General features: G+C 41.9%; 1 protein-coding gene, 1 long non-coding RNA gene and 1 other non-coding gene across 5 annotated transcripts; 2 read left to right on the forward strand and 1 right to left on the reverse strand.

Annotated features, from left to right (window-relative positions):
- Window positions 1-240: 240 nt before the first annotated feature.
- On the reverse strand, window positions 241-10,382 carry LOC124265802. Its single transcript, XR_006895552.1, has 2 exons — window positions 10,292-10,382; window positions 241-409 (listed from the first exon to the last, which is right to left on the reverse strand). It is a non-coding gene; the product is annotated as an uncharacterized LOC124265802 (long non-coding RNA).
- Window positions 4,933-5,041, forward strand: Trnai-uau. Its single transcript has 2 exons — window positions 4,933-4,970; window positions 5,006-5,041. It is a non-coding gene; the product is annotated as a tRNA-Ile (tRNA).
- A 41-nt stretch (window positions 10,383-10,423) lies between the features above and the next one.
- Window positions 10,424-27,833, forward strand: LOC124265801. 3 transcript variants are annotated; one of them, XM_046700635.1, is made up of 6 exons: window positions 10,444-10,520; window positions 13,321-13,373; window positions 13,476-13,699; window positions 14,598-14,714; window positions 26,058-26,132; window positions 26,344-27,833. In XM_046700635.1, the coding sequence occupies exons 3-6, from the start codon at window positions 13,486-13,488 to the stop codon at window positions 26,907-26,909; spliced, it is 972 nt and encodes a 323-aa protein (XP_046556591.1). In that variant the 5' UTR covers window positions 10,444-10,520; window positions 13,321-13,373; window positions 13,476-13,485; the 3' UTR covers window positions 26,910-27,833. The 3 variants fall into 3 exon arrangements, with proteins under 3 accessions (XP_046556589.1, XP_046556591.1, XP_046556590.1); XM_046700634.1 differs by having other exon boundaries at window positions 10,445-10,520; window positions 13,310-13,373; XM_046700633.1 differs by lacking the exon at window positions 13,321-13,373 and having other exon boundaries at window positions 10,424-10,520; window positions 13,470-13,699.
- The last annotated feature ends 11 nt before the right edge of the window (window positions 27,834-27,844 follow it).

The following is a 27,844-nucleotide window of genomic DNA, read 5'->3' on the forward strand; positions in this document are numbered from 1 at the left end:
GATCTTCAGCACCCCATGCTTGTCGTTACGGGGCGACTAACGGGTTCGGGTTGTCAGACTCACTGACCAGGCTGACAGATGCCATCGTATCACAATTTGGTAGATAGATGCTCGTGCTTTTGATCACTGGATTGTCTGGTCCAGACCCGATTATACAGACCGCCGTCATATAGCTGGGATATTGCTGAGTGTGGCTGTATATCATACCACACAAGCAATGAAAAACCGCAACATCTTAAGAAACACAGATAATATAATCCATGAATGTACAGTCACAGAATCCAGAAGGGTGGTGTAGCCCAGTGGTTGAAGCGTTTGCTCGATATGACGACTTCCTGGGTTCTATTCTCCTCATCAGTACAATGTCTGAATTTCCGATGTCGCGAGCCGTGACATTGCTTGAATATTGCTGAAAAACAAAGTAGAGCAATACTCGTGAATTATTCATTCACTATAAAAAGAACGGGTTCAAATTGTGATTGCTTGTATGTGCATGGTCGTGTGTTTAGTTTTTGAAAACACATCACCAAATGAGATATTACTGGAGTGAGATCGCACAATGTCCCGAGGGATTTTTCAAAACGAATCAGTTCTTTTCCCATTCATTCAATTCAACCATTCAACCAGCACCAGGCGTTTTTAAACATTGTTTACCATTCCCCCGACTCAAACATGTTGAAATGTGCAAAATTACAATTTACGCCGACCAGAAATAAGTAAAATGGTAAGAAAACTATCTCATTTACTTTCATTATAACAGAGCACGCCAGAGCTACATGGATCACCACTGTTGTGCTCCACTGGGTGGGTTATCGGGATTATGAGTGAGTGAGTGACTGAATGAACGAATAGTGTCTTGTTGTAGTGAGTGTATTTATATCTGATAACCATGGAGACAGCATGAGTACATATTCCACAATAGTGCCAAATGAATAACTGGATATAAACAAGAAGGCGTTACAGGCAGCTAGAACGGGCATGCATTGTAAAGGGAGACAATCAGAAGGTTGGGTTGAACGCGAGATTATGGTGACATAACGAGTACAGTCTATACATGAAAGTGGGTTTGTTTCAAACAAATTTAAATGAGAATTAAAAAAACCGAACTGTTTGTCTATCCCACACACCAGAAATAATTATATGTTTTTCTCTATTTTTGCTTCTTTATCATTGCATCAAACAGACGCTCCAGCCATACCATTATCGTTTCTTCCCCTATTCCTATTGCCCTAATAGTTCCATATTAAAAAAAGTAAATAAACTAATATTCATATTTTCAATGTTATTCTATTTTCTTCGACCCAACGAAATGATTTTCTGGACCCAAACTCCGTACTATAATATGCTATTGAAAGGAACATATTGTCCCAGAGATGCTTGAACAATTTTCACACGGTTAAAAACAAAAATTGTTCGCCGAAAACTACATTGTCGAAAGGTTTTTGAAATACCTTATAGACACATAATTTAATTGAAAAAATACCCTTTGCTCAACAAGCATACATACAAAATCCCACACCTGCTGAGTATAATGACACTTCATCAACCATGTATGGCAGATCACCGCATCCATTGAGCTGATCGTTGGGTACAGAATCGCAACTGGGGCACACAACTAGGTTTGTTGCTAGTTTAATTACAGGTAAGAACAAAACAAAACCCCAAATCTTAAATTGTATAAATACTTGATGTAAAGTTTCAAAAAGGTGAGGATATAATGGGATGTATTTCTAGCTTGTGGCATGAGTTGAGATTGGGTAAGGATAGGTCTGGCCAGGGCTTGAACCACAATATGGGTGCGCCATAAAATGACTGTCACCCAACAACACATACGGCCTCTGTGGTCTGATAGACAGATTGTGTGACCAGAATGTCTGAAAAGTATATCTGAATAAAACTGTGGCATGGTATATTTGTGGACTAGCAATACAGAACTCACATTTTCCCAACATGTACAACAGTCTCTCTCTCTTTCTCTCTCACACACACACGCACAGACACGCACAGACATACACGCTTGCACGCACAGTCACAACGCAAACACACACAGACATACACGCTAGCACATACAGACAACACAAGCACACACAGACATACACGCTAGCACATACAGACAACGCAAGCACACACAGACATACACGCTAGCACATACAGACAACGCAAACACACACAGACATACACGCTAGCACATACAGACAACGCAAGCACACACAGACATACACGCTAGCACATACAGACAACGCAAGCACACACAGACATACACGCTAGCACATACAGACAACGCAAGCACACACAGACATACACGCTAGCACATACAGACAACACAAGCACACACAGACATACACGCTAGCACATACAGACAACGCAAGCACACACAGACATACACGCTAGCACATACAGACAACGCAAGCACACACAGACATACACGCTAGCACATACAGACAACGCAAGCACACACAGACATACACGCTAGCACATACAGACAACGCAAGCAATAACACAGACATACACGCTAGCACATACAGACAACGCAAGCACACACAGACATTCACGCTAGCACATACACACAACGCAAGCACACACAGACATACACGCTAGGCTAGCACATACTACACAACGCAAACACACGACATACACGCTAGCACATACAGACAACGCAAAGCACACACAGCACATACACGCTAGCACATACAGACAACGCAAGCACACACAGACATACACGCTAGCACATACAGACAACGCAAGCACACACAGACATACACGCTAGCACATACAGACAACGCAAGCACACACAGACATACACACTAGCACATACAGACACACACAAACACACACGGACATACACGCTAGCACATACACACAACGCACACATACACAGACATACACGCAAGCACAGCACATACACGCTGGCACATACGCAACGCAAGCACACAGACATACACGCTAGCACATACAGACAACGCAAGCACACACAGACATACACGCTAGCACATACAGACAACGCAAGCACACACAGACATACACGCTAGCACATACAGACAACACAAGCACACACAGACATACACGCTAGCACATACAGACAACGCAAGCACACACACAGACATACACGCTAGCACATACAGACAACGCAGCTAGCACATACAGACAACGTTAAGCACACAGACATACACGCTAGCACATACAGACAACGCAAGCACACACAGACATACACGCTAGCACATACAGACAACGCAAGCACACACAGACATACACTACTAGCACATACAGACAACACAAGCACACACACGGACATACAGGCTAGCACATACACACAACGCAAACACACAGACATACACGCTAGCACATACAGACAACGCAAGACACAGACATACGCTAGCACATACAGACAACGCAAGCACACACACAGACATACACGCATACAGCACATACAGACAACGCAAGCACACACAGACATACACGCTAGCACATACAGACAACACAAGCACACACAGACATACACACTAGCACATACAGACAACGCAAGCACACACAGACATACACACTAGCACATACAGACAACACAAGCACACACGGACATACACGCTAGCACATACAGACAACGCAAGCACACACAGACACAACGCAGACACACACAATATAAAGTATGTGTGTATATTTATCCAGTAAAATGAACACTGATACACTCATATATTATTTATTTTAAGTTTTGGGCGTTGCTTAAAAGAGACAATACTATTTTGCAAATTATTGCTAATTTCTTTTATATTCTCAGTTTATTGCAGTAAAAAGCTGGTTCATTTTGTGCATATTTAGGTCTACAGTAATAGTTGTTGATATATGAAAACCTTTCTAGGACCAATGTAGGACAAATAAACAGAAAGAGAAATTTGGGGGTGTATATATCCATCGTTCGTCGTCCTCATTCAACTGGCAGGTAAAACGCTTTGCGGTTCTGAAATTGAGTAACGCCCTATGATTATAATAATTTAATAAATTCGGATAGGTCACGTGTTTCAATCCAGAATTTTTTAAAATATATAGTTATTAAAGATTTTTTATGCTTGATATCCAAGTCTGTGTATGAATGTTTTTCAATCTTTTTTCAACAAGGGCTTTAATTAAGATTATTTATATTAGGATATGCCTGTGTAGCGCTAACATAATTCATTTCAATTTCTTAAGTATCCTTAATACAGGCAATCCATTTAGGAGAGAAAATTTAGAAGCCTTTCCTGAAATGAGTTTTCCCCGATAGAGAAGGCTAACATTCGTGATTAAATTTCTATTTACAGTGGATATCTCCCCACGTCCCAATAAACCATGAATAAAGGGGTGCTTTTTAAGAAGTTCCTTTCGAAATTTTAGACGGATATGTTCTACCCAATAATTGTTAAACCCCATAATTTACATCCATACAAAAGGACAGGGACAACCAAACAATCGAATAATCGTAACTGACAATCGCACGACAAATTAAGTAAAAAATACACAGCTTTGGTTGCCTTCTCAGCTAGATTCTTTTCATTTAAATTAAAACTCTTATTCTTTTGCATAGTATTTCCTAGGTACTTAAATTATAAGAAGGCGCCCAGTGTAGCGGTATTTGCCGAGTGTGAGCCCCACAGTAACCAAACCGTAGGTGGAAGGGAGGTAACTCTAAAATCCCTATGTCAGCTGTTAACAACGCAGTTGCTCCGTATTGATTTCCGCATTCGAGATTGTAGAATAATTAGTCGAATTGTGACGTCACTGTCTTTTCAAGTGCGCTATTTACACGCCGGCGAACTATTTCTATTACAAAATAAGCTTTCTTACAGACAAACTCATCAATTTAAAATACTGTGGCAATATAACTGAAAACGAAACTGCGTGGCAAAGATGACCTACATTCCCGGCGAAGTCAACGGTAATTTTACTTCAATTTTGCGTGCAGCCCCGGTGGCACAATCGGTTAGCGCGCCGTACTTATAGACAGTACCTTCCCCGAGTTACACCGGGACGAGGAATGCGGAGGTTGTGAGTTCGAGCCTCACCCGGGGCATAGCACTATTTTTTGTAAGAATAATATTTCACTTGCACAAATAAATGACATTGGATTTTCAGATTTAATAGCTTCTTCATTAACTGGCTGGGCGTATTTGAGAAATAACAAATATCAAGTGCCGTATTTCTCAATACGTTCATGTCGGATCACTGCATTGGTGACGGGGAAGGCGCACGGGTTTTTTAAAATAAATAACGTACCCTATGTCAGGATAATCCTCTTAAATAGCTGTGTGCATGCTGTGTATACACACATGTGGGTGTGACTTCGCATATGTGTTTTTTTGTTTTGAGATATACTTTTAATTTTGTTTAACAATAAGAAATTCAAAATTTCATTGTTTACAAATCTGTGCTAATTTAAAGTATTTATTTTGCTGACATAAATAAATATAACGGACTGAATTCTCCGACACTGGTACTTATCTGCAAGGAAAGGGCACAGAAATAATATTTATCTATTACAATGCCTTCCAGTGGTGAATTATTGTCCATTTCTCAGCTGCTTCATCTTTTGCATAAACAAATCTCCCCGCCCCTCCATTCCTAAATATCTGTGCTGAGCAATTTCAAATACTTAGGCGTCGCGATAATTGTTAACCACGCAGAAAATGAAAATACATACATATGCAGGTAATGATGATGATGACGACGACGAGAACGATAATGGTGATGTGATGGTATTATGTAGGTGGGTGAAAACTTTTTTGCCTAATTACATTTACCACATTATTGTGATGTCTGTTTTTTTCTGCCCCCGTGATACTGCTGCATGAATAGTGCTATAAGCGGCCTAAAACTTCTCTCAATCACTATATTAACCATGTCTGAATGGTGAATTTTATAAATTGAAAAAAAGTGTAAAGTTTAAAAAATACAATAACGTTTAGAAATTAAACAAATATGGAGAATAAACACCGGAAATGTACGTCGTCTATAAACAGCATTTCCCCGGCACCCTGCTGGGATAATGGAGATTATCTGTGCTGGCAGGGTGAACAGCTCATAGTCCAATTTGGACCGACCGTATTTATTTTCTGTGTTTCTCAACGCCCGCCCGACCCTTCTAATTTTATTGCCGACCCCCCTCAAAAAAAATTTCTTTTTCATTCTAACACCGCCAACTCGAACCTAAAACGTACCGCCTCCTCAGATAAAATGTTTATCTTGTTATCAGTCGCTGCCACAAGTCCAAAGAACGCGAGAAATTGTAATAAAATTTAAAATAAATGATAATCAAGAACATTATTAAGATAATTTTGTCTTTATTTTTTATTTTTTCTCGATCGACCCATGTTCAGAATTTTGTTCAGAAATTCATAAAAAATGATGTCCTGATAGGCAAGCAGAGTGAGCGAGAGTAGAAATGTCACTGATAAATGTGTTGAGTGAACGCATGAACGTAGTATACAAATAGCTATGAATATACTCTTCAAAAAGCAGGGGAAACTGAGGGAGTTAATGAGTATGGTTTTACGCCGCTTTTAGCAATATCACGGCGGGGGACACCAGAAATGGGCTTCACACATTGTACCCATGTGGGGAATCGAACTCGGGTCTTCGGCGTGGCAAGCGGACACTTTAACCACTAGGCTACCCCACCGCCTCTCATGGGTTACAGGTTCAGCATCAAGTCTAAACTAACGCTTAGTCTCTGAATATATATACTTTTGATAGTAACAAACAAACCCATATATACTGAACAGCAAAAGAAACGCAAGTTTCGAAAAAATGAAATTTCATGAAGGTAAGCGTTTATGTTTATGGAACGTTCATGGTAAAGTGACGTAATGATCCCAGATGAGATGATGTCATGCAATTTGACGTCCATACGAACCATTCGCACAAACACACCAACAGTGCAGCAAAACCATAATTTTAGCACGTGCGTCGACGGTTCTGGATGGAAAGCATGCATTTCACTCTGAGGTATTCTTTATAAAGGATTGTGTAAAAAAACGGTTCAGTATTGACGCTAGGAGGTGTACACGCCACACAAACGATGCCTAGACTAACGACTGAGCAGAGGAATGTGGCCATTGGAAAGTTGCACGGAGGTAGCTCTGCAACCGCTGTAGCTAGGCAATTGGGCTGTCATCTTACCACATTTCACGACTTGCTCAACGTCATCGGCAAACCGGGGTTGCTGCTGATCGTTACCGTACCGGTCGGCAACAAGTGACAACTCATACTTCATCCGGGTCACTCATCTAAAGAACCGAACTCAAGCAGAAACAGCAGCCTTAGGTCTTGGGTCAAGTGGAGCAGTGTCCAGCGATACGATTAGGCGTCATCTTCGGGCTGCTGGAATCCACTGCCGACGACCATATGTGGGGCCAGTTTTGACACGTCAAAAACGCCAGCAGCCCTCACAGAGCAAGGGTGTTGATGGATCATCTGGCTCAGAACAACGTTAACATTTTGCCATGGCCGTCTCTTATCCGGATATGGCTTCCTTTGAACATTCTGGGACGAAATTGGACGGAGGATTGGGGCAGGTAGACAGCCACTCACACTTGCACAAGTGGAATACAGATTGGTGTTTGAGCGGAACCAGTTGCCTCAGGCAGTCTTTCAGACTCTAGTGAACTCAATGAGGTCACTTTGCACGGCCCGTGTGCAAGCTCAAGGTGACTATACGCGCTACTAAAGATACTGTCACGTTTCACGTTCAGGGGTATCTCCATTTGACGGACTGTGATCAATTTGAACTTATTGCAATTCAGTGTCAACAGCAACTTTCAACTGTTAAATTGACAGTGTTTTCTATAGAATAAATGACAAGACATGATTTTGGTTTTCTGCTATTAAAAAACTTGACAAAAAGACAGACTTGCGTTACTTTTGCTGTTCAGTATAAATTGAAAAGGAGCCCCAGGGAGACCAGAGATTCAGAACCTGAGGAAATCTAGACTTGTTATATTTAGGGTTTTAGCATGGCAGAAAGAGTTGGTCGGGAGGGAAAATAATGTGGTTCAGGAACTGTGACACAGACTACATCAAGTCATTAAGGGGCCACTGCTGCCGACACAACTGTCAAGCTATTGTCATCGCCAAAGACGGCATCGTCACAACGTACATAAATCAGCATAAACATCAAGCAGATCAGAATCAGATTAATATCGATACATTTCTCTCTACCACAGTTATTAGATACAGTACGGGTACGTCGGGAGATACCATAGCATGGGCGCTAGTCGGCCTCCCAGACACAAGAGTATAAATAAATAGGAGTATAACTCTATAATAATTCATGAAATATGGGTTCCATTTTGACTATTTTTGTAAATATTTATTTTAAGATAGGATAATTTTATTTCAGGGTCTTCTTCGTTATATTGTACCAAGCAAATGATATTAAGACGGAACGTGAGGATCGTTATTCTGGACAGAGCTTATGGAGAGCTGCTGTTCGTCATCCCACAGGGGCGTGTCACGCTCAGAAACAGCGTTAGAAAGACATATAGGTATATAAACCCTACCTAGTGCTATATATAGTACTAGGGTAGGGTCTATATACCTATATGTCTTTCTAATGTTGTTTCTAAGCGTGACACGCCCCTGTGCGTCATCCAACGAATCAGTTCAGCGTAAGTGTGTCACTGTAAGTGTGTCACTGTAAGTGTACATGGAGTCATTTGAAAACAGCTGGTAGAAAGAAGAATCTGTTATCACAAGTAGATGTACATATAGATGTATATTAACAACTCAGTGCCAGATGCTGCCTACCGTAAAACCTTCCATACTCGCATTCCTTTAATAGACGATCGTGGTTTAACGTTAGATTGACAACGAGGCTTTTAGGATAGCCTAGTGGTTAAAGCGTCCGCTCGTCACGCCGAAGACCCGGGTTCGATTCCCCCACGTGGGTAATGTGTGAAGCCCATTTCTGGTGTCCCCGCCGTGATATTGCTGGAATATTCCTAAAAACGGCGTAAAACCATACTCACTCACTCACTAGATTGATAATAGAGAGACACATTTTGTGTTCTTTTTAATCTCGCTAACACGTCTCTCAAACATTAACGTGGGGATATTAAACACACCCACATAAATGAATTCCTACCGAAAGAAGCGAGAAAGTGACTTGAGTTTAACGTCGTTTTGAATTGTATTCACAGCCTCAAGTGAGAGGTAAGCCCAAAGTGAGTGGGTGAGTTTAGTTTAACGAAACACTCAGCAGTATTCCAGCTATATGGCGGCGGTCTGTAAATAATCAAGTCGGGACCAGCATGAGCATCAATCTACGCAATTGGGATACGACGACATGTGTCAACCAAGTCAGCGAGTCTGACCACCCGATCCCATTAATCGCCTCTTACGACAAGCATGTGTTACTGAAGATCAATTTAACATAATCTTCAAAGCGAAATGCAGCGCCTAAGACAACTGCACAAATTCCTAGTAATATATAATGAGTTAGTGAGTGAGTATGGTTTTACGCCGCTTTTAGGCATATTCCAGCAATATCACGGCGAGGGGCTCCTGAAATGGGGTTCACACACAGTGTACCCATGTGGGAAATCGAACCCGGGTCTTCGGCGTGACGAGCGGAAGCTTTAACCATTAGGCTACCCCACGTGTTACCTCCCTAATAATTGTTGTTGTTTTTCATGCGTTCAGGGCATCTGGGTAAAGGAAGGGACGTTACTCCGGTGGATCCTGAAAGGTAAGGCTGTGTATATCTATGGTTTCGTTCAAGTGGTTACAGAAAGAAGGGAACATCGTTCTGATCTTCGTCCTGTTTGCAGGGGAGATTAAAGTGACGTGAGGGGGAATGGGGTTTATTCAAGGATTTACGGTACATACCACTGGAAGCTTAACACAAATACACAAGTCACAGAATCACTTGATTAGAAGTCTGTAACCGGATATAGACTGCATAGTCCTGGATGTTCAACGGCGCTGACTGACTCTTCTCGAGAGACAGACAAAACCAAAAAGCTAAACCGATTCCAAATTTCGAATTTTCCGCAGCAAATACTGATAACTAGTAATTAAGTGGTTAGTGGGCTGTTTCTTTGGAGGTAATGTGAGCTTCAGTATAAAATAAATCGTTGGAAGAGTAAGAGTCTGAAGCTTTAAGGATGGCGGGTGTGGACAGATACCATATAATAGATATTGTCTCTGAACACTGAAATACGAAGCTGCGCAGACATTTTTTCACCCGTGATATTTTTCGTTGAAATCGTATATTTACTGATCTCGGTTTAACAAATCGTTTCAGGTAAAATAAACGAAAACCTACGGAGGTGAATTGTTAAAGCATGTAACGGTCCCTCGGGACGACCTTCGAGGACTTCTTCACGACTCGATCTCCGTGATGATTTCGTATTTTGAAGAGAGTTGAAATTTGGAAAACCCACGCATCTATAAATAGTACATTTTTGTTGTTGTCACGTGATTTCGAGACTTCCGGCAAGACCTGAGGTTGGAGCTTGTTGATGCAGTTTTGACATACCACGCAAAAACTCGAGGTCGGTGAGAGAAACGGTTCATTGAAAGTGAACAAATAGTAGAACCATGTTTTCATCATATTCAAATGCCCTGGATGTACCCTGAAATATCATTTTAGGTAGAGATCGTTGATGTTTTTGTTTTAAGAATTGTTGATCGATTTGTCACCTGACATTATTTGACAGCGTTTTTTGTTAGAAGTGTGACTAACTCCCATGTTATGACTTATCATCACTTAGTGTTTCATATTTGTCAGACTCGAACATATCACAACTGGTGCAGACTTCTCCGAAAAACAAAACAATATGGCGTTATCTATTGCTGCTATACTCGTTTTCCAAGAATGTGGCTTTTTACGTTTTACCAGAGACCATATCGGTATATGGTCTCTGGTTTTACCTCAATGCTATATCGGTTAATTTATATAATATTTAATTAATAGTTGGTTCCTGGAATATGCCTTTGATGTTTATATATTGCCCTGAACTTGTAATTGGTGTGAATAGCGTGGTTTCGATGATCGATGTTGTCTCGAGCACAGGGGCTTGTATTGCTGAAAATAATACGTCCTGGGTCCTACAAGCGTACACTGATATCCATATAATATACATATAAAGAAGTACATCTCAAAACATTCTTTATATGTATATGGATATCAGTGTACGCTTGTAGGACCCAGGACGTATTATTTTCATCAATACAAGCCCCTGTGGTCTCGAGCCAAACTTAGTAACTTTGAAACTACTGTGACGTGTTTATTTCGGCGAATAGACATGTTCCCTGGTTACAGTTGGGAGACGAATCGTTGCTACTGAGAAACACATTTTACTGAATAAAATCTGGATCTCATTGTGAAAAACAAAGAAGTAAGAAAAAAGGGTTAATTATTTAAGTTGCTTACACTTACGCTGAAGGAGTCCTTGTCAGCACAGGTACTACAGATACGTACCCCAGGTACGTTTCTGTATACAGATATGTACCCTAAACAAAGTGAAATTACAGAAACGTAGCCGGTACCCTAAAAGGCGAACGAGTCCATATTCCGCAATCCAAAATCGAAACCGCATGTACTTTTTCCCGTTCAACTGATTCCGAGTGGTATTCATCAGCACGAAATATCCGTTACTTTTTTTTTTTTTTCATTACTTACTTACTTATAAATGTATCTAATGCAACAGTATGACAGTTCTGATCAAGAATACGACACAATGGGAATGGAATTGTCCTAGGATACGTTTCTGTATTCTCATTATGGCCAGGGTACCTGGGGTACATGTCTGTAGTACCCGTGCCGACAACAACTCCTTCAGCTACACTTACAGATACATTATCTCCATGCCAGAATGACAGAAATAATAAGTCTAATTAACAATGTATGAAAGAAGTGTTTAAAGGGCATTGTTTACAAATTTGTGTATTTTATATTTGTTTCACCCCCATAAAAAACACTTGAAACTGAAAGTTAATACTGTTCATCAAGGTATAATGAAACAAGGACATAATAGTGGAGTCAGTGTCTCAAGCGACAAGAAAATAATGTCCTTGCCAGCACTTTGTATACAGTGTTGGTAATCCAAGAAATTTAGGTCATGGTGGTGTCAGATATGTGTAATAAGAAGGACACTAATGTGGTACTAAACTCCACGCCACACAGGCTTTCTCTAAGCGCATTCAACTAAACAGATTAACAACTATCGGTGATTGTGTGAAACAGGTGCTTCTTTAGGCCAGACTTAGGCAGTCAAGGAAATAGTCATTAACAAAATCTGTCTGTTATTTATGATAAGTGGATTTTTTTTGGTGTGTTTATTTGGAGGTGAACATTATTTCCTTTGGTTTTTAAACATGTAGAAACAGGACATTTGATTTGAATTGTTCTGCAAATGTTACAAATTTTGCTTGAATTTGAACGCAGAATCCCAATTTAGGTTGAGACTTGGTGACTTAGTTGAATACTTTTCATCAAATCATGGTGTGTGGATTGATTCTCATCATGCTAATGAATGTAGCTCTGACATATTGTTTGAATATTGCTGAGTGGTATGAGTCGATATTGGGTGAAGATAGGTCTGGTCAGGGCTTGAATCACAATCTAACTGCGCCATGAGACAGCTGTCACCCAACACCACATATTGCCTGTGTGTTCTGATAGATTGGGTGTCCAGATGACTGCAGTCTGGGGGTCCAGTCCCCAGGTACAGCATGACAGGAGATGTCATGCAACTGCCCTTGTATCAATAGTAAACTTCAAAATTTTAATGGGCCATTTTTTATTCTAATGTGCAAAATGGCCCATGGCCCCTGCCTTTCCCAATGCCTGTTTGTTGTTACCCGACCTGCGACTGAAGTCTGATACAATGTCTGAAAAGTGTATATGTCATTAAAATTAGGCATTGTGTATTTGTGGGCTAGAAATATAGAATTGACATGTTTCCAGCTTCTACACACAGTCATGCACACAAACACGCACTCATGCACATTAAATGACAACCAAGGTCCAGGTTAGAATTGGTCTTCAGTAACCCATGCTTGTTGTAAGAGGTGACTAACGGGATCGGGTGGTCAGGCTTGCTGACTTGGTTGACACATGTCATCGGTTCCCAATTGCGTAGATCGATGCTCATGCTGTTGATCACTGGATTGACTGGTCCAGACTCGATTAATAACAGACTGCCTGCATATAGCTGGAATATTGCTGAGTGCGGCGTAAAACTAAACTCTCTCACTCATTAGATGACAAGCACATTGTTAGTCAGACAAGTGAGACATTAGTTAGAGAGGTCGAATCATCTGGCCTGACTCACTCCAGTGTGTTGACAGATCCACATGATGCTTGTCTGGCCTGACTCACTCCAGTGTGTTGACAGATCCACATGATGCTCATCTGGCCTGACTCACTCCAGTGTGTTGACAGATCCACATGATGCTTGTCTGACCCGACTCACTCACTCACTCCAGTGTGTTGACAGGTCCACATGATGCGATATGACGACATCCAGCAGCTCGAGCCCCAACAACTGTTCCATATGTCTCGACCCCTTCAACTCTCCTGCCGCCTGCATCCCCTGCGGCCACGTGTTCTGCAACCTCTGCATCAACCAGTGGTACTCCAACAGCAGGGGCGGAGCACACGGCATGTGCCCCCAGTGTCGTACATCCATCCTCTCCATTCAGACCCTTCGCATCGATGATGGCAACAGTGAGTACTAGTGTTGGGAATCGGAAAGCACTGTCGATTATCGGAGGACTTGTGGTGAACGATTATCAATTATAGTTGAAATATTTACATTTTTATTGTAATCACCAATTTTAAGGGTTTTTCCCCAGATTTTTTCTAATTAATGTTAATGTAATTATTCTGTTTATTTATACAACAACTATTTATCAGTATATCTCATTACATTCACAATTGATTTATACTTTATTCATAGACAGGTTACAGTGATATTTACCATTGTGATGATAAATAAATACGAAACTATGAATTCAATGTTCATAGCTTTAGGCTGTTGAGTGCATCTTTGTTCGTGAATATTCATCAAATTTAATGGCTAGTTTACTGGTCAGGGGATTCATTGTACACATGTTAGGAATCGAACCCGTGTGTTTGGCATGACAAATGAATGCTTTAACCACTAGGCTACCCCACCGCCCTATATATAGAGCTGTAGACAGTGCCTGAATGACAACTAACATTCTCAGAAGTTACATGATGTTAGTCAAGATTAAGTTCGAAAATTAGTGCCATAATATCTTTTATTCCAGAGAGGGGGCGTATTTCTCGAGGGACATAAGTTTTGAAATCAGTTGTAAAACTATTGTTCAGAATACACCATGTAAACATTTTTGAGGTTATATAATAAGTAAACGTATCCTGACTGTCAGTGTCTATATTTGGTAAGTGACACTCTGATAGGTTGGATGAATTGTCATTGACGTGACGTGGTGTCATGACGTAATGACCATTAATGGGGTGTCCTCTGCTCGTTGTTCAGTATTTGTGAGGACTAAGTTTAATTTTAATGAGATGTTGAGACTGGAAACTGTTACTGACTCTTGTGGATCTTCATGTAATGACTATGTATCCATGATTTCAGTTTCCATACACCATTCTTCTGTCGGGGCCCGGATTGTGAATTTCTTCTACCAGCAGTGGTTCACTCTCACACGTAGTGTGCATGACCTCGCTGCAGAAATCCCCACCAGTGTCACAGGTAAGTAGAGGTATGTGAGAGGTAAGATATGAACACAGGTGTGTGAGAGGTAAGGTATAAACACAGGTGTGTGAGAGGTAAGGTATAAACACAGGTGTGTGAGAGGTAAGGTATAAGCACATGTGTGTGAGAGGTAAGGTAAAGAAGATGTGTGTGTGAGGTAAGGTATAAACACAGGTGTGTGAGAGGTAAGGTATAAACACAGGTGTGTGTGAGAGGTAAGGTATAAGCACAGGTGTGTGAGAGGTAAGGTAAGAAGAGGTGTGTTTGAGGTAAGGTATAAACAAAGGTGTGTGAGAGGTAAGGTATAAGCACAGGTTTGTGTGAGGTAAGATATAAACACAGGTGTGTGTGTGAGGTAAGGTATAAACACAGGTGTGTGTGAGGTAAGGTATAAACACAGGTGTGTGAGAGGTAAGGTATAAGCACAGGTGTGTGAGAGGTAAGGTAAGAAGAGGTGTGTGTGAGGTAAGGTTTAAACACAGGTGTGTGAGAGGTAAGATATGAACACAGGTGTGTGAGAGGTAAGATATGAACACAGGTGTGTGAGAGGAGAGGTAAGATATGAACTCAGGTGTGTGAGAGGTAAGATATGAACAGAGGTGTGTGAGAGGTAAGATAAAAACACAGGTGTGTGAGAGGTAAGATATAAACACAGGGTGTGAGAGGTAAGATAAGCTGTGCTGTATCCGAGGGTAAAATACACATAGAAAATTTCCAAGTAGGCATTGAATAATAATTGTTGCGTACCAATTACGCATTTAAAATGTTAGGTGCGCAAAAAGTTTAAAACAAATGCGTACGGAATATATTTATAAAAATCGCTTAGCGTAATAAAAAGACATCGATTGCTATCAAGTTGTACTGTTGTATGAGGAAAATATGGTGAACCTGTTATCGTCTAATTCTAAGAACTCAAAGTCATTTTGGAGCCAAGTTAAACGCCTAACAACGGATAAATCAACTGATATCAACTCTATATCGGCAACACAGTGGGTCGATTACTTAAAAAAAGTGATGAATATAAGTGATGAGAATACGGATCAAGACCATGTCAGAGAAGCCAGTAAATTTCTTGAAAATCACGATGAACATAATTGCTGTGCATGCAATAATGATACCATTAATAATACTCTGAACTGTGAAATCAAGCATAATGAAAGTGTTGATGCCATTGACAATCTGAAGGACGGTAAAGCTCCTGGTCCTGATGCAGTAACTCCAGAAATGATAAAAATGTTGTAAAACTGAACTATTGCCATTTTTTCATGCACTGTTTAATAATATTTTGAACAGTGGTAATTTCCCTATAGAATGGGCTAATGGACTGGTTTTACCGCTTCACAAGAAAGGCAAGAAGACAGAGGTTAATAATTATAGAGGGATAACGCTTAGTGATGTCATGGGAAAATTATTCACGTTTATATTAAACAAGAGGTTGATAAGTTTTTGTCATCAGTATGACAAGATTCCTGAGTCTCAGGCTGGATTCCGTGCTGGATATAGCACTGTTGATAATATTTTCAGTTTACAGTGTCTGGTCCAAAAGTATCTCTCGAAAACTAATGGTCATTTTGATTGTTTATTCGTTGATTTCAGAAAGGCATTTGATTCCATTAATCGCAAATTATTGTGGTTCTCAGTTTTAAATAAAGGTATTCATGGTAGAATATTTACAGTATTATTGGACATGTACTCCAAAGTTAAATCTGCTGTTAAACTGTCAAATAGTTCCATTTCTTATTATTTTGATACTTTAAGTGGCGTAAAACAGGGGTGTATTTTAAGTCCTTTGCTGTTCTCTCTTTTTGTTGTTGAGTTGGAAACTATGTTACAGGAATCGAATGTCCGAGGTACATTTGTTGGTCAAGAGTTTCGTGATATTTTATCTTTATTTTATGCTGATGATCTGTGTTTGTTTGATGATAGTGTGATTGGTCTAAAGAGAAAAATAGATGTATTGGAGCAGTTAGGTATCAAATGGGGTTTGGATGTCAATTTAGATAAGACTGAAATTTTAGTATTTAGAAATGATGGCAAGTTACGGCTTTCTGAAAAATGGATGTTTGGCAATAAAACTATTAAGACATCGACCTATTATAATTATCTTGGGTTAACATTTTCTAACAGGTTATGTTGGTCAAAGGGTATTGAAGTTCTTGTTCAAAAAGCATCAAAAGCCCTAGTATCCGTTAAACAATTAGAGCGTAAGTTTCAGAATATTTCTTATTTGTTGATTGTCATAAAAGATGTATTCAGTATTGGTTAAAGTTGGTATCAATGCCTAATCATAGATATTCTAAGCAAAGCTATCTTCTGTGTAAATCTTTAGATGACTGCAATCGTGTTACATGGGCTTCAAAGGTTAAAATATTACTGTTCTCTTATGGTTTTGGATTTGTTTGGATCTCTCAGGAAGTTGGTAATTGTTCTTATTTTTCCTTATCCTGACTCATGCTTATTGCTTGTCTCCTTCCTCTTGCGAACTTAGTGGAACACTTGTATCTCCAATTGAAGCTCCCTTCAATAAACCAACGTAAAATCACTACTCACCAGAGTTGTCTCTATTTCCGTTTTGGCGGGAAACCGTGGCGCCACCGTTCTCCCACGCTTCACTCTCTCCTTCTTCACCCTAGTGGACGGTTGGGAGAGCACCTGTGTCTCCTATACGGCACTATATCTTTTTATTACTTAGTTATTATCCTCTATTCTACCTTTATAGAGGTTTAGTTAGTATCCTTCAACAATATGGTTGGAAATTTAGTCGTATTTAGCACTGTTTATTCACGGTTTGTCCGTGTTTGTTCAGTTGTTTACATTTTCATGAAACCTGTTTTCGTTGTAGACTTCGGTTCTCTGCTGCTGACCCGCATCAACTGTGCCCTAGCTGCACTAAGACATGTTTTTCCAGCTCGCGCGCTGTATTCATTGCCAGCATTTAACTAATTTTGCATTTAATAAATAATTTCTTTGCGTCCTTAGAGGTGCTGCAGACATGTCGAGATGGCTTTGTCAGTCATAGATACGCCGGCTGAGTCCCTCTCGAGTCAACTGATGTCAGACGACCCCCTTGCCGTCTGGTGATGCGCCGGAGAATTCCTCGGGGGACAGGCGTGGGACGTTGTCTGCCACCCCCAAGAAGAGGCCTGCTACTCCGGACATCCCATCGTCGCAGCCTAAGATGAAGAAGCCATCCTCTACCCAGAGAAGACTACACATCCCGAGGAAGACGACCACCTCTACGGGGAAGTCAGCGCAGACTACAAGGACTTCCTCGGCCGAGATTGTCCCGATGGCGGAACAGGGACTCTATGATGAGCAACCGCTCGTCATCCCAGAGATACATCACCGCAAGCAGAGGCCAGTCTCAGCAACGTTGACTTCAGCGCAGCTGTCTATGCAGTCCGAGGTATCTACACTGACGGCAGATGAGCGATCCCTGGACCATATCGCTACCAACGCAGAGAGGGGAGCTCATCTATCACCGCAGACATTCAACCTGGGGGTCTTCATGCAGCAGTTTCCCAACAGATCATAGAGATGATGGAGAGGCGCTGCGCACTGGAGAGGGCATCGCATGTTCAACAACCAGCCCGCAGAGAGGACCCGAGCCTTCGCGAAGGTTCCAACGCAGACGACGCTTCGGAGAGGCCCTCCACCAACGTGACGTCTGAGAACAGATCTACGCTTCAAGAGGTCAACCAGCCTGCGCGAAGGACGACTCACCCATCCCCAGATGCGGCCTCGGACGATCAGCATTCGCGAAGGCACTCGCGAAGGACGTCTCACCCATCCCCAGAGGCGGACTCGGACGATCAACATTCGCGACGGCACTCGCGAAGGACGACTCGCCTATCCCCAGATGCGGACTCAGATGATCAGCATTCGCGAAGGCACTCGCGACGGACGACTCATCCATCCCCAGATACGGACTCAGACGATCAGCATTCGAGAAGGCACTCGCGAAGGACGATTCGCCTATCCCCAGATGCGTACTCAGATGATCAGCATTCGCGAAGGCACTCGCGAAGGACGTCGGACACAGCCTCCAAGACATCACGCAGATCGTTGAGGGATTCACCGAGGCATTCGTGAATAAAGGGTCGCTCATCTCCGCGCAGGTCTCCGCGCAGGTCACCCTACAGACGCAGTTCACCGGGCTCTTCTCCACGCCGATCTCCAAGCAGAAAAAGAGAAACCAAAAGGAGGTCTTCACGCACGCAGGTTTCCACGCAGGTCTCCACGTAGATCCCCAGCGCAGTAGCACTCACCTCTACAAGACGTCGACGAGCCAGCGCGAAGGCTTTCGTGCAGGCCATCTACAACGCAGAGTCATCGCAGTACTTAGCCTCTGAACAGAATGCTACATACTGTCAACACGCCTTCGCGCAGGCCATCTACAATGCAGAGACGCCGCAGTACTTAGATTCTCAGCAGAACGCTACATGCCGTCAACACGCCTGCGCTAAGGCAATCGCGCAGGCCATCTACAACGCAGAGACGCCTCAGTACTTAGATTCTCAACAGAACGCTACATGTCGTCACGAACGAGCCTGCGCGAAGGCATTCGCACAGGCCATCTACAACGCAGAGACATCGCAGTACTTAGATTCTCAACAGAACGCAACATGTCGTCTACAACCTGCGCGCAGGATGGCGCTATCTTCAGAGACCGTCAATAAAAGCCTAATAAAGGATCTTCAGGCCGACTACCTACATCAAGGGCATCAACGACGCCTCGCAGATCATCACGGGAATCACCATTTAGGAATATATTGCCAGGAAGGCAATCCCGGACTACAAGACAATTACCTACACGCAAGGCGCCATACAGACACTCCACGCTACGCAGATCTTCAAGGTTATTCAACCAGGACACGAGGGCGGACTGGACCTAGCGTCACCCTAGAAGGGAAAGATCTTCGTCGGCACACAGACTGAAGGACATGTAATAAAGTTCAAGAGGGGTACTCTTGTCTGAATTCATCACCGGCACGGATCTTCAGACTGAATCCAGGACGGGATTCACATAGATTGATATATCTACTTTAGAAGACTCATGGCCATATAGAGATCTTCACTTCCGTACAGATCTGCAGATATTCTCACTGGCGTGGTTCAACAGCAGCCTTGCTAAGGCTAGGAAACTACATACTCGTCAACGATTCCCTGAGTAGAATTTACAACAAAGTTCAGCATTAATTCTGCAATTACGACGCTTCATTGAGATGGATGTATGCAGTCTACAAGAGCAGCACTGACAACGTGAAGATTTCAGCTGATCATCTGTATAAAGAGCGACGGCATTATCTTCAGGACTGAAGTAACAGTCACAGCAGCCAGGAAAACATCCTACCTACATCGGTAAATATTTCTCGCGTTAACCATGCAACCCTCGATACACGTGGTCACTCGTGTAACTCCGGAAGGCTACGGACAAGACCGAGAGGTGATCAGATATCAACGGCGACACTAGATTCTACAAGGACCTTTTTCCTGCTACACCGGTGATGTCACAGCGCGGCAAGCCAAAGGAATCAAAATGCTATATTTTGATTGGACCACGAGACACAACGCCCTGCGCAGAGGTCAAACGTAGTTTACAGGTCAAGAAATGGGTTACAAGTGACAACAACCTGTCAGCGAGGGAGGAAGGCCTCAATTACAGTCCAGTTAGACGGGACCTACGTGATTTGGCTGCCTTCACGAGGTTAGAGACCTTCCCTGTCATCATTGAAGACGATTCATCAGACGACTTGCAGCAACATACGTTGGCTGGCCTTTGGGTGACGGCAGCCAGACGACTTTATATAGACTTTACAACGATGGCAGTCACAGAGTCGGACATCGCTTCATTTCCCTTACGGACACGGCAAGGGTTTCAAGATCGTAGGATATAGATACAAGTCCTTGTATCTCAAGCACTACTCTCTCCGTTATTACTACGAAGTGGCAGAGTCTGTTGGTTCTTCTCACATCAGCACAAGACATGACACGCAGAGGGAGTCTACAACTACGCCCACTACAGGTCTTCGTGAATGTACAACTGGACGATCCGGACCCCTTCGGACTCCTGGACAGATTAAATCCATATCTAATATGGTGGACTCAGAGATCGGAGGGTCGCAGACGCACCTATTTAGCAGAGCCGGAGTACAAGACGCATCTCTATGTGGACGCATTTCTCCAAGATTGGGGAGCACACCTCGACAATGATGTGTCAGCTGGGATATGGACCATAGCAGAGAAGATCTGCACTTCCACATGCTTGAAATGAAAGCAGTGATAAACGCCATACTCCACTGGACCAGCATTTTTAAGAATGCTCATCTGACGGTACATACAGTCACCTCCACAGTGGAGTTCTACATCCACAGAAGGATCAACAAGGTCGGCGAACCTTCTGGACCTCTGCTTTCAACTGGCCAGCATAACAGTCAACCTGAATGTCCACATCACAGCATGCCACATTCCAAGAGCCAAGAATGTGATAGCAGATGCACTATCTTGTCCAACGCAGCCATTCTCAACAGACTGGTTGCTACATCCAGAGATCTTCAAGCAGATCATACAAGCGATGGGAGCACCATTAGTAGACCTCTTCGCCACAAGGGTCAACTGATAACATTCGTCTCACCAATACCAGATCCACGGGCATGGGCAACGGACACGCTAAGCATCTCCTGGCAAGGACTAAACGTTTACGCGTTTCCACCACCAGCTCTAATACTGAGGGTGTTGCGGAAAATCAGTCGGACGAGAGACAACAACTTAGGGCACGCCTTACTGGCCAGCGAGAATATGGTTCCCTATTCTCATACAAGACCTAGGACTGACTCAACTGCCACTACCAGAGTGGACGAATCTACTAGTACATCCTCACACAAAGCAGGCGCACGGCAACCCAGAGGTGTTCCGGCTACGCGTGTGGACTGTATCAAGGCATGCTTGAACAAGAGAGGATATTCCGCCAGGGCAGCGAAAGCAGTCACACTAGCTCTACGCAAGTCTACACGCAACTTGTACGACGACAAGTGGCGACGCTTCAAGACATACGCTCCGAGGACCGGCTTCACAGCCATGAAAGCGACACATCCTCAAGTGGCGGACTACCTTTGTCACCTAGACAAACGAAGCGGTTAAAAGGGTCAACACTCTCAACATACCTACCTTACTGGCCTTACTACGCCCTTTTAATTGGAGGACCAACAACAGAGATTTAAAGCTCCGGCGTGGGACCTCAACGTAGTTCTACGACATCTCACTAGTGACATCTACGAACCATTACAGAGAACATCATTCGAGTTCTTGACGCAGAAGACGCTGTTCTTGATAACCTTAGCAACAGCAGCAAGGATGTCAGAAATACATGCTCTGGACTTCGAGAAGAACACGATTTGATGCAAATCAAAACATCGTGCATATGGGACTGAGATGGGACTTCATAGCAAAGAATCAACTTCCAGGTCATCCAGACAGACAGTTCCACGTCCCAACACTATCATCAGTCCTTGGACCACAGGATATGCAGGTCCTATCCTTGTGCCCAGTGAGAGCATTGAAAGTCTACCTACAACGATCCAGGTCCAGGAGATAGAAATTCAAGCGTCTTTTCGTCTCGATATCGACAGCGACACAGACAGAGGTCTTCCGCACTAAGATATCAAGCTGGATCAGAACTGTCATACTATGGGCCTACAAAGCAGCAGGACTTGATCCTCCAAGAGCCTCCAACCCACATGAAGTTAGAGCTCTGGTATCAACGCCGCTCTACATGGGAATCGCTCTATCAGGACGATAATGGAGGGCTGCTTCTGGAAATGGGACATGGTGTTTGCCAACCACTACCTGAGGGACATCGCCACTGAGGACGGCTCTGACATTCACCATTTCGGCCCACTTGTTGTAGCACAACAATTGACAGTCCCACAAAGGCGCTGAGACAGAGTCTCGCCCTTTTATCACATGACTTACAAAGCCTACACTCAGCAGAGTTCTGCTTAAGTCTCAATGCACGTCTAACGACTAGCATAAGTGATATGACCCAGTACTTGTAGGGATACTTGTACAGAAAAGGGTCGCTTCTCCACTTGGTGCTTGCATCAAGAAATGGAGTCACAAAAATGCACATAAAATGTTAACAGAAGAAAGGACCAAAAGTTAACTATTGTGGTCCCCCCATCAAAAGGCAGCTGGAAGGACAAGGTCGCAGCAGCAGCAGAGATTAGCAGTTACCTACAGTGCCAATACGAAGTTCCCATAGGGGGGGTATGGATGACGTAAATCACTACATCATACATGAAATCCAAAGTAACAGCCTGCCGCCAATCCGTCGGATTCTACAAGCAATAAGCATGAGTCAGGATAAGGAAAAATATGTAATTTTCTGAGTAAAATTGATATTTTATACTTATCCTGACTCATGAGGTAAGCCCTCCCAACCTCCCCACTAGACACTTTGGATTTCCCTGCAAATTCTAGTGTCGGGCTCATAATCAGGAGAGAGTGAAGCATGGGAGAACGGTGGCGACACGGTTTCCTGCCAAAACGGAAATAGAGACAACTCTGGTGAGTAGTGATTTTACGTCTGGTAATACAAGTGTTCCACTAAGTTCGCAAGAGGAAGGAGCCAAGCAATAAGCATGAGTCAGGATAAGTATAAAATATCAATTATACTCAGAAAATTATTTCTTAGTAAGTTTGTGCAAAGGGTTAAAGATTGCCACCAACAAGATTGGTTTTCTAAAGTTTGTGAATCAAACAAGTTATGTTTCTATCAAGAACATAAATCTCTATTGACAGTTGAATATTTTTTATCCACTCTAAAGGATCGCGAATATAGAAGGCTTTTATTTTTGCTAAGATCTGGGGAATTGCCTTTAATGATAAACGTTGGTAGACGTTGTGGTATTGTTCGCAATGAACGATTTTGTAATTTATGTATGAATGGATGTATAGAAGATGAATACCATTTTCTGTTAATATGTAAAGTTTATTCCATTTTAAGACAAAAGTATATTCCTGAAAATGTCTGGAAACATCCCTCTATTGATAAAATTTAACATGTTATTAAGTTGTGACAAAGTGAATATCCTAATTAACCTAGCAAAATTTGTAAAAGAAGCTTTAAGGTTAAGATGTGCTTAAAAGGTGTATCTAATCATTTTGTCACCTTCATTATTATTTTGTGAGTTTTTGTACTTGGGCCTTTGGCCTTTATACAGAATACAAGTTTGAATAGTTGTACTGTTTGTATAGGACTAGTGTTGTACTGTCAGTACAGGAGGAGTGATTTTTATGAAATCATTTCCATTATATTTAAGTTGGTTTGACATAAAGCAGAACATACCTGCTTAGTAAACTTACTCAATGACATAATACAGTGAGACCTCAGTTTTTACGTAAATCGTCCGGATAATTGAATATCCGGATATCTGGATTTTTGGTTTTCATACACCTCAAGGAAAATCCAAAACGTTTATGATCATCAAGCGTTTATTGTACATGTATAGACATTCAAAAACAGCATCACAATCATACCTTTACAATTATTCAGTTTTGAAAAAAGTCTTTCATTGAGGACTGCTTACACTGGGTGCCGCTCCTTTGTCGATCGTCGACTTTCCAATCACATGTCCAAATACTGGTCCAAAATGTTTGCTTATGTTATCAAAGCTTACTTTGGGATTTTGTTCTTTGTAAAGACATATCTCTTTCTTTGCCTTGGCTGTCATTGCGTAGCGCTTGCGTTTAGTAGGTTGACTAGCCATTTGTGATCATTCTCCGTGAATTGCATATCTAAGTGATCATTTCTACTTTGACTTCCCAAACTGCCTTTTTTTTAATTTCTCAAACTTGTATTCACAGATTCCTGGGAGAGACGTGTCAGTCCTCTCGTCATCTGACATATTCTTCTTAGTTTGTATGTGTGTATGCCACCTCTTCACACTGCATGTATGGTAATGTTCTCAGACGAAGATCTTCTAGTTTCATCTTACTTTTATGAAGTCATTCAGTGAATATATTTCTTTCAGATATCTCTATGATACCGAACCTTCCGAAAATTCCAACGTTTGAGTGTATGCCATATAAAGAGAGGTTCAAAAATCGGGTAACATTGCGTTCTCATCAGAGAAGCAAACATGAACTTGCTTATAATTTCAACTGTGAATTGTGTGTCAGGAAGATTTTATCATTCTGCAATTTTATCTTTCCATGTACTTCAAAGTATTCCATGCAATCCCAAACATTTTACATCATTTAACAAAAAATAAAGCTTAACTTGAGGTACAAACACGCATCCGTCTTTGTTATTGTAAGTCTCAAGAAGTCGCCTCCTGTGGACTTGAAACAGAAATCCCTGCCCTAATCAGTGGATTGAGTTTGCACTCGTACACTTTAAAAATGATCACTTATATAATATATGCAATTCACGGAGAATGAACAAAGTTTTTGTAAACTTTTTAAATCACTAAAATATAGTAATGTTGAATGTGACGCTATGAACACTTTATATACAAAACTGAAGAGAAACAGGACCACGGCATGTTGACAAGAAATCCTATTCGGTCGAACGAGGGACCACATTGTGTAGAATTGCAAGCCTGACACTGAGAAGTATGGACATAAGTTTGAAGCTTACTACAATAGGGGGTTTATGCACTACATCCCGATATCAAATTTTCAAGATTAGACTCATAGTGACGAAAAAAATTGTGTACCAAAGCCTATTCGTCTCCCCTCGCCGCCATCTTTGACGATTTGTATGCTGTTTCGGGATGCTATGACTGCCGTGTTGGGATGCTATGAATGCCGTTCTGTACGCTCGGCGACTGTTCTCGCGCGCTCTTGTAGCTGATACGCGAGTTTTGTTTCCATTTCAAACGATTTGTCTTCCATTACAGATGTATTGTTTCGGTTTTAGAGGATATGGTTGCAGTTTTGGTGATTTTGTTCTGTTTTGGTGTATATGAGATCAGTTTTGATGATTTGTTCACCGTTTGTATGGTAGGCCTGGGTAACAGAAAATGAAATACCCACTCAACATTCATGATACCCACTCCAAAACAATACATTGGGTACAGTACCCACATGAGCTAAATCTTATCTGGAGCTCTGAATAAACAGGTGTGTGTGAGGTAATATATAAACACAGGTGTGTGAGAGGTAATATATAAACACAGGTGTGTGAGAGGTAAGATATAAACAGGTGTGTGTGAGGTAAGGCATAAACACAGGGGTGTGACAATCATTGGTTTGCCAATGCTCTACAGGGCACACTGTGACAGAATTGGAATGACCACAGCTTCACCCATCATTCATTGACTTGGGCCTGTGTTTCAGAACTGGAGCAGGCTGCGGAGAGGTACCAGTTACCGAATATTGTCCAGGTGGCGCGGAGGATCCGGAGATTGCCAGGTACTGTACACTCGTGGGCTGAGTATAACAGGTTGATTAGCATGCATTTTAGCTTAAGTTGTAGTCTATAATCTCTCATCAAAGTTTTTGAAGTTTGTTCAGTGGAACATTTGCATGTGACAATAAATCTTGTGAAAGCCATGAAACTCTCACCCAGGAGGTAGATCAGTTGGGTGGATACTTTACTAAGTATTACTAATTGTTTTTGCAGCCACCATGCTGCTGTCTTGGTTCAATCTGGGCCCGGACGTCCAGCTCTTTACCCTCCTGATCCTCATCCTGCTCGCCTCCCTCCTCATCAAGGATCTCCAGAACCCGGTCGGTCTCTTCCACAACTGTGTCTTCCCCATCACCAGCCTATGCAAGGACATCGTCCGCGAGACCCTGTGTTGTCTCCTGCTGGTCATCTGTCGGCCGCTCGTCTGTGTCGGGCAGTGCATTCTGGAAGTTCTCTTGGCATTGTGGGACATCTTTTTCGGAATGATCGTCTCGGTGACGTTGGTGACTTACTACACAGCACTGATTCCCTGCGTTGTGCTAGGTGCTGTGATAGAGTGGACATGTGCTCTTGTCATATTTCTTTCGGAGACTTTTATCGCACTGTTACGCCTCGCGTTTATCATGGCGCTGGTTCTTGTTCCAGGATATTTTGCTCAAACAACGGAAGAACAAAGGAGCGAATATTTTCAAAATTTCGTGACAATCATGCAGACTGTTCGTGACCGATACCAAGTGTACATGACCAGTCTTCAGGACAGATATATCAATGCTGGATAAGTTTGTTGGGGAGTTTTTGAAGCAGGTTTCACTGACAGTTCTGTTATATTTCTTGGTTCATGAAATTCCTCAGGTAGTGTAATTTAAAGCTTATTTTTACATTTTATCTTTTCAAACATGATGCAAAAAATCCATGCTGCTTTTGATCATTTATGGGAGTGAGATGTCATCGGGTTATGTTCATTACTCTCATTACTTTGTATTTTTATCACGTCTTTCTCAGAGGCCAGGTTGTTTTCCTTCCCAAACGGTTGCCTGAAGTTTGTGCCATATTTATCAATCCTGTCATACTGGTGATACAAGTTATTACTGTATTACATGTTTATGGTGTTGGCAGGTGTGGAAACAGAGTTACCTCCCTTTAGTAAAATATCAAATGTGCTCACAGGACCTATAATTGTTCAGTGATTATTTGTCATATTTGTAAAGATATTATTTTCACATTTCATTTTACAACAGAAATATTTTAACTGTGAAGTATCATTTTGATCTTATCTTTTAAGAATGAAATATTTTATCTGCACGAACCAAATATGTTCAAATGATTTTGTTATTCTAGTTTCATGTTTGGGGTTTAGACCTGAAAACCAGTTTAAAGAAAAGCATAACTTCTTTGAGAGGCATTTAGAAGTTGGAGCAGTAAGGAAGGATAACAATATATGGATGAATAAGGAAACTAATACAGAACTTGTTCATACATGTATCTTTCTCTTTCCTTAACGAAAAGCTTATCTTACAATTTGTTAAAGATTTGAAGAGCAGCCAAAGTTTACAAATGTATCAAGTTTGTGAACGATTGTTGTGATGCAGCAAGATTGTTGTCTTGGGCCTGGGTTTTCAGAGCGATCATAGTGTGACAATGTTAAGTCTGTACTGAAGTATAGCATGACATGGAACCTTGGATATTAAATTGGTGGAATAGTAGGTGGCCTTCA

The sequence above is a fragment of the Haliotis rubra genome, unplaced genomic scaffold, assembly GCF_003918875.1.
Source record: "Haliotis rubra isolate DU_JTF1 unplaced genomic scaffold, ASM391887v1 Scf996, whole genome shotgun sequence".
Classification (NCBI taxonomy): domain Eukaryota; kingdom Metazoa; phylum Mollusca; class Gastropoda; order Lepetellida; family Haliotidae; genus Haliotis; species Haliotis rubra.

Bases quoted from the DNA above. Each gene is read 5' to 3' on its own strand.
- LOC124265801 (XM_046700633.1), top strand. From the start codon at position 13,486: ATGACGACATCCAGCAGCTCGAGCCCCAACAACTGTTCCATATGTCTC. The intron at 13,700-14,597 runs GTGAGTACTAGT...CCATGATTTCAG, and splicing joins TCGCATCGATGATGGCAACA to TTTCCATACACCATTCTTCT. The intron at 14,715-26,057 runs GTAAGTAGAGGT...CCTGTGTTTCAG, and splicing joins AATCCCCACCAGTGTCACAG to AACTGGAGCAGGCTGCGGAG.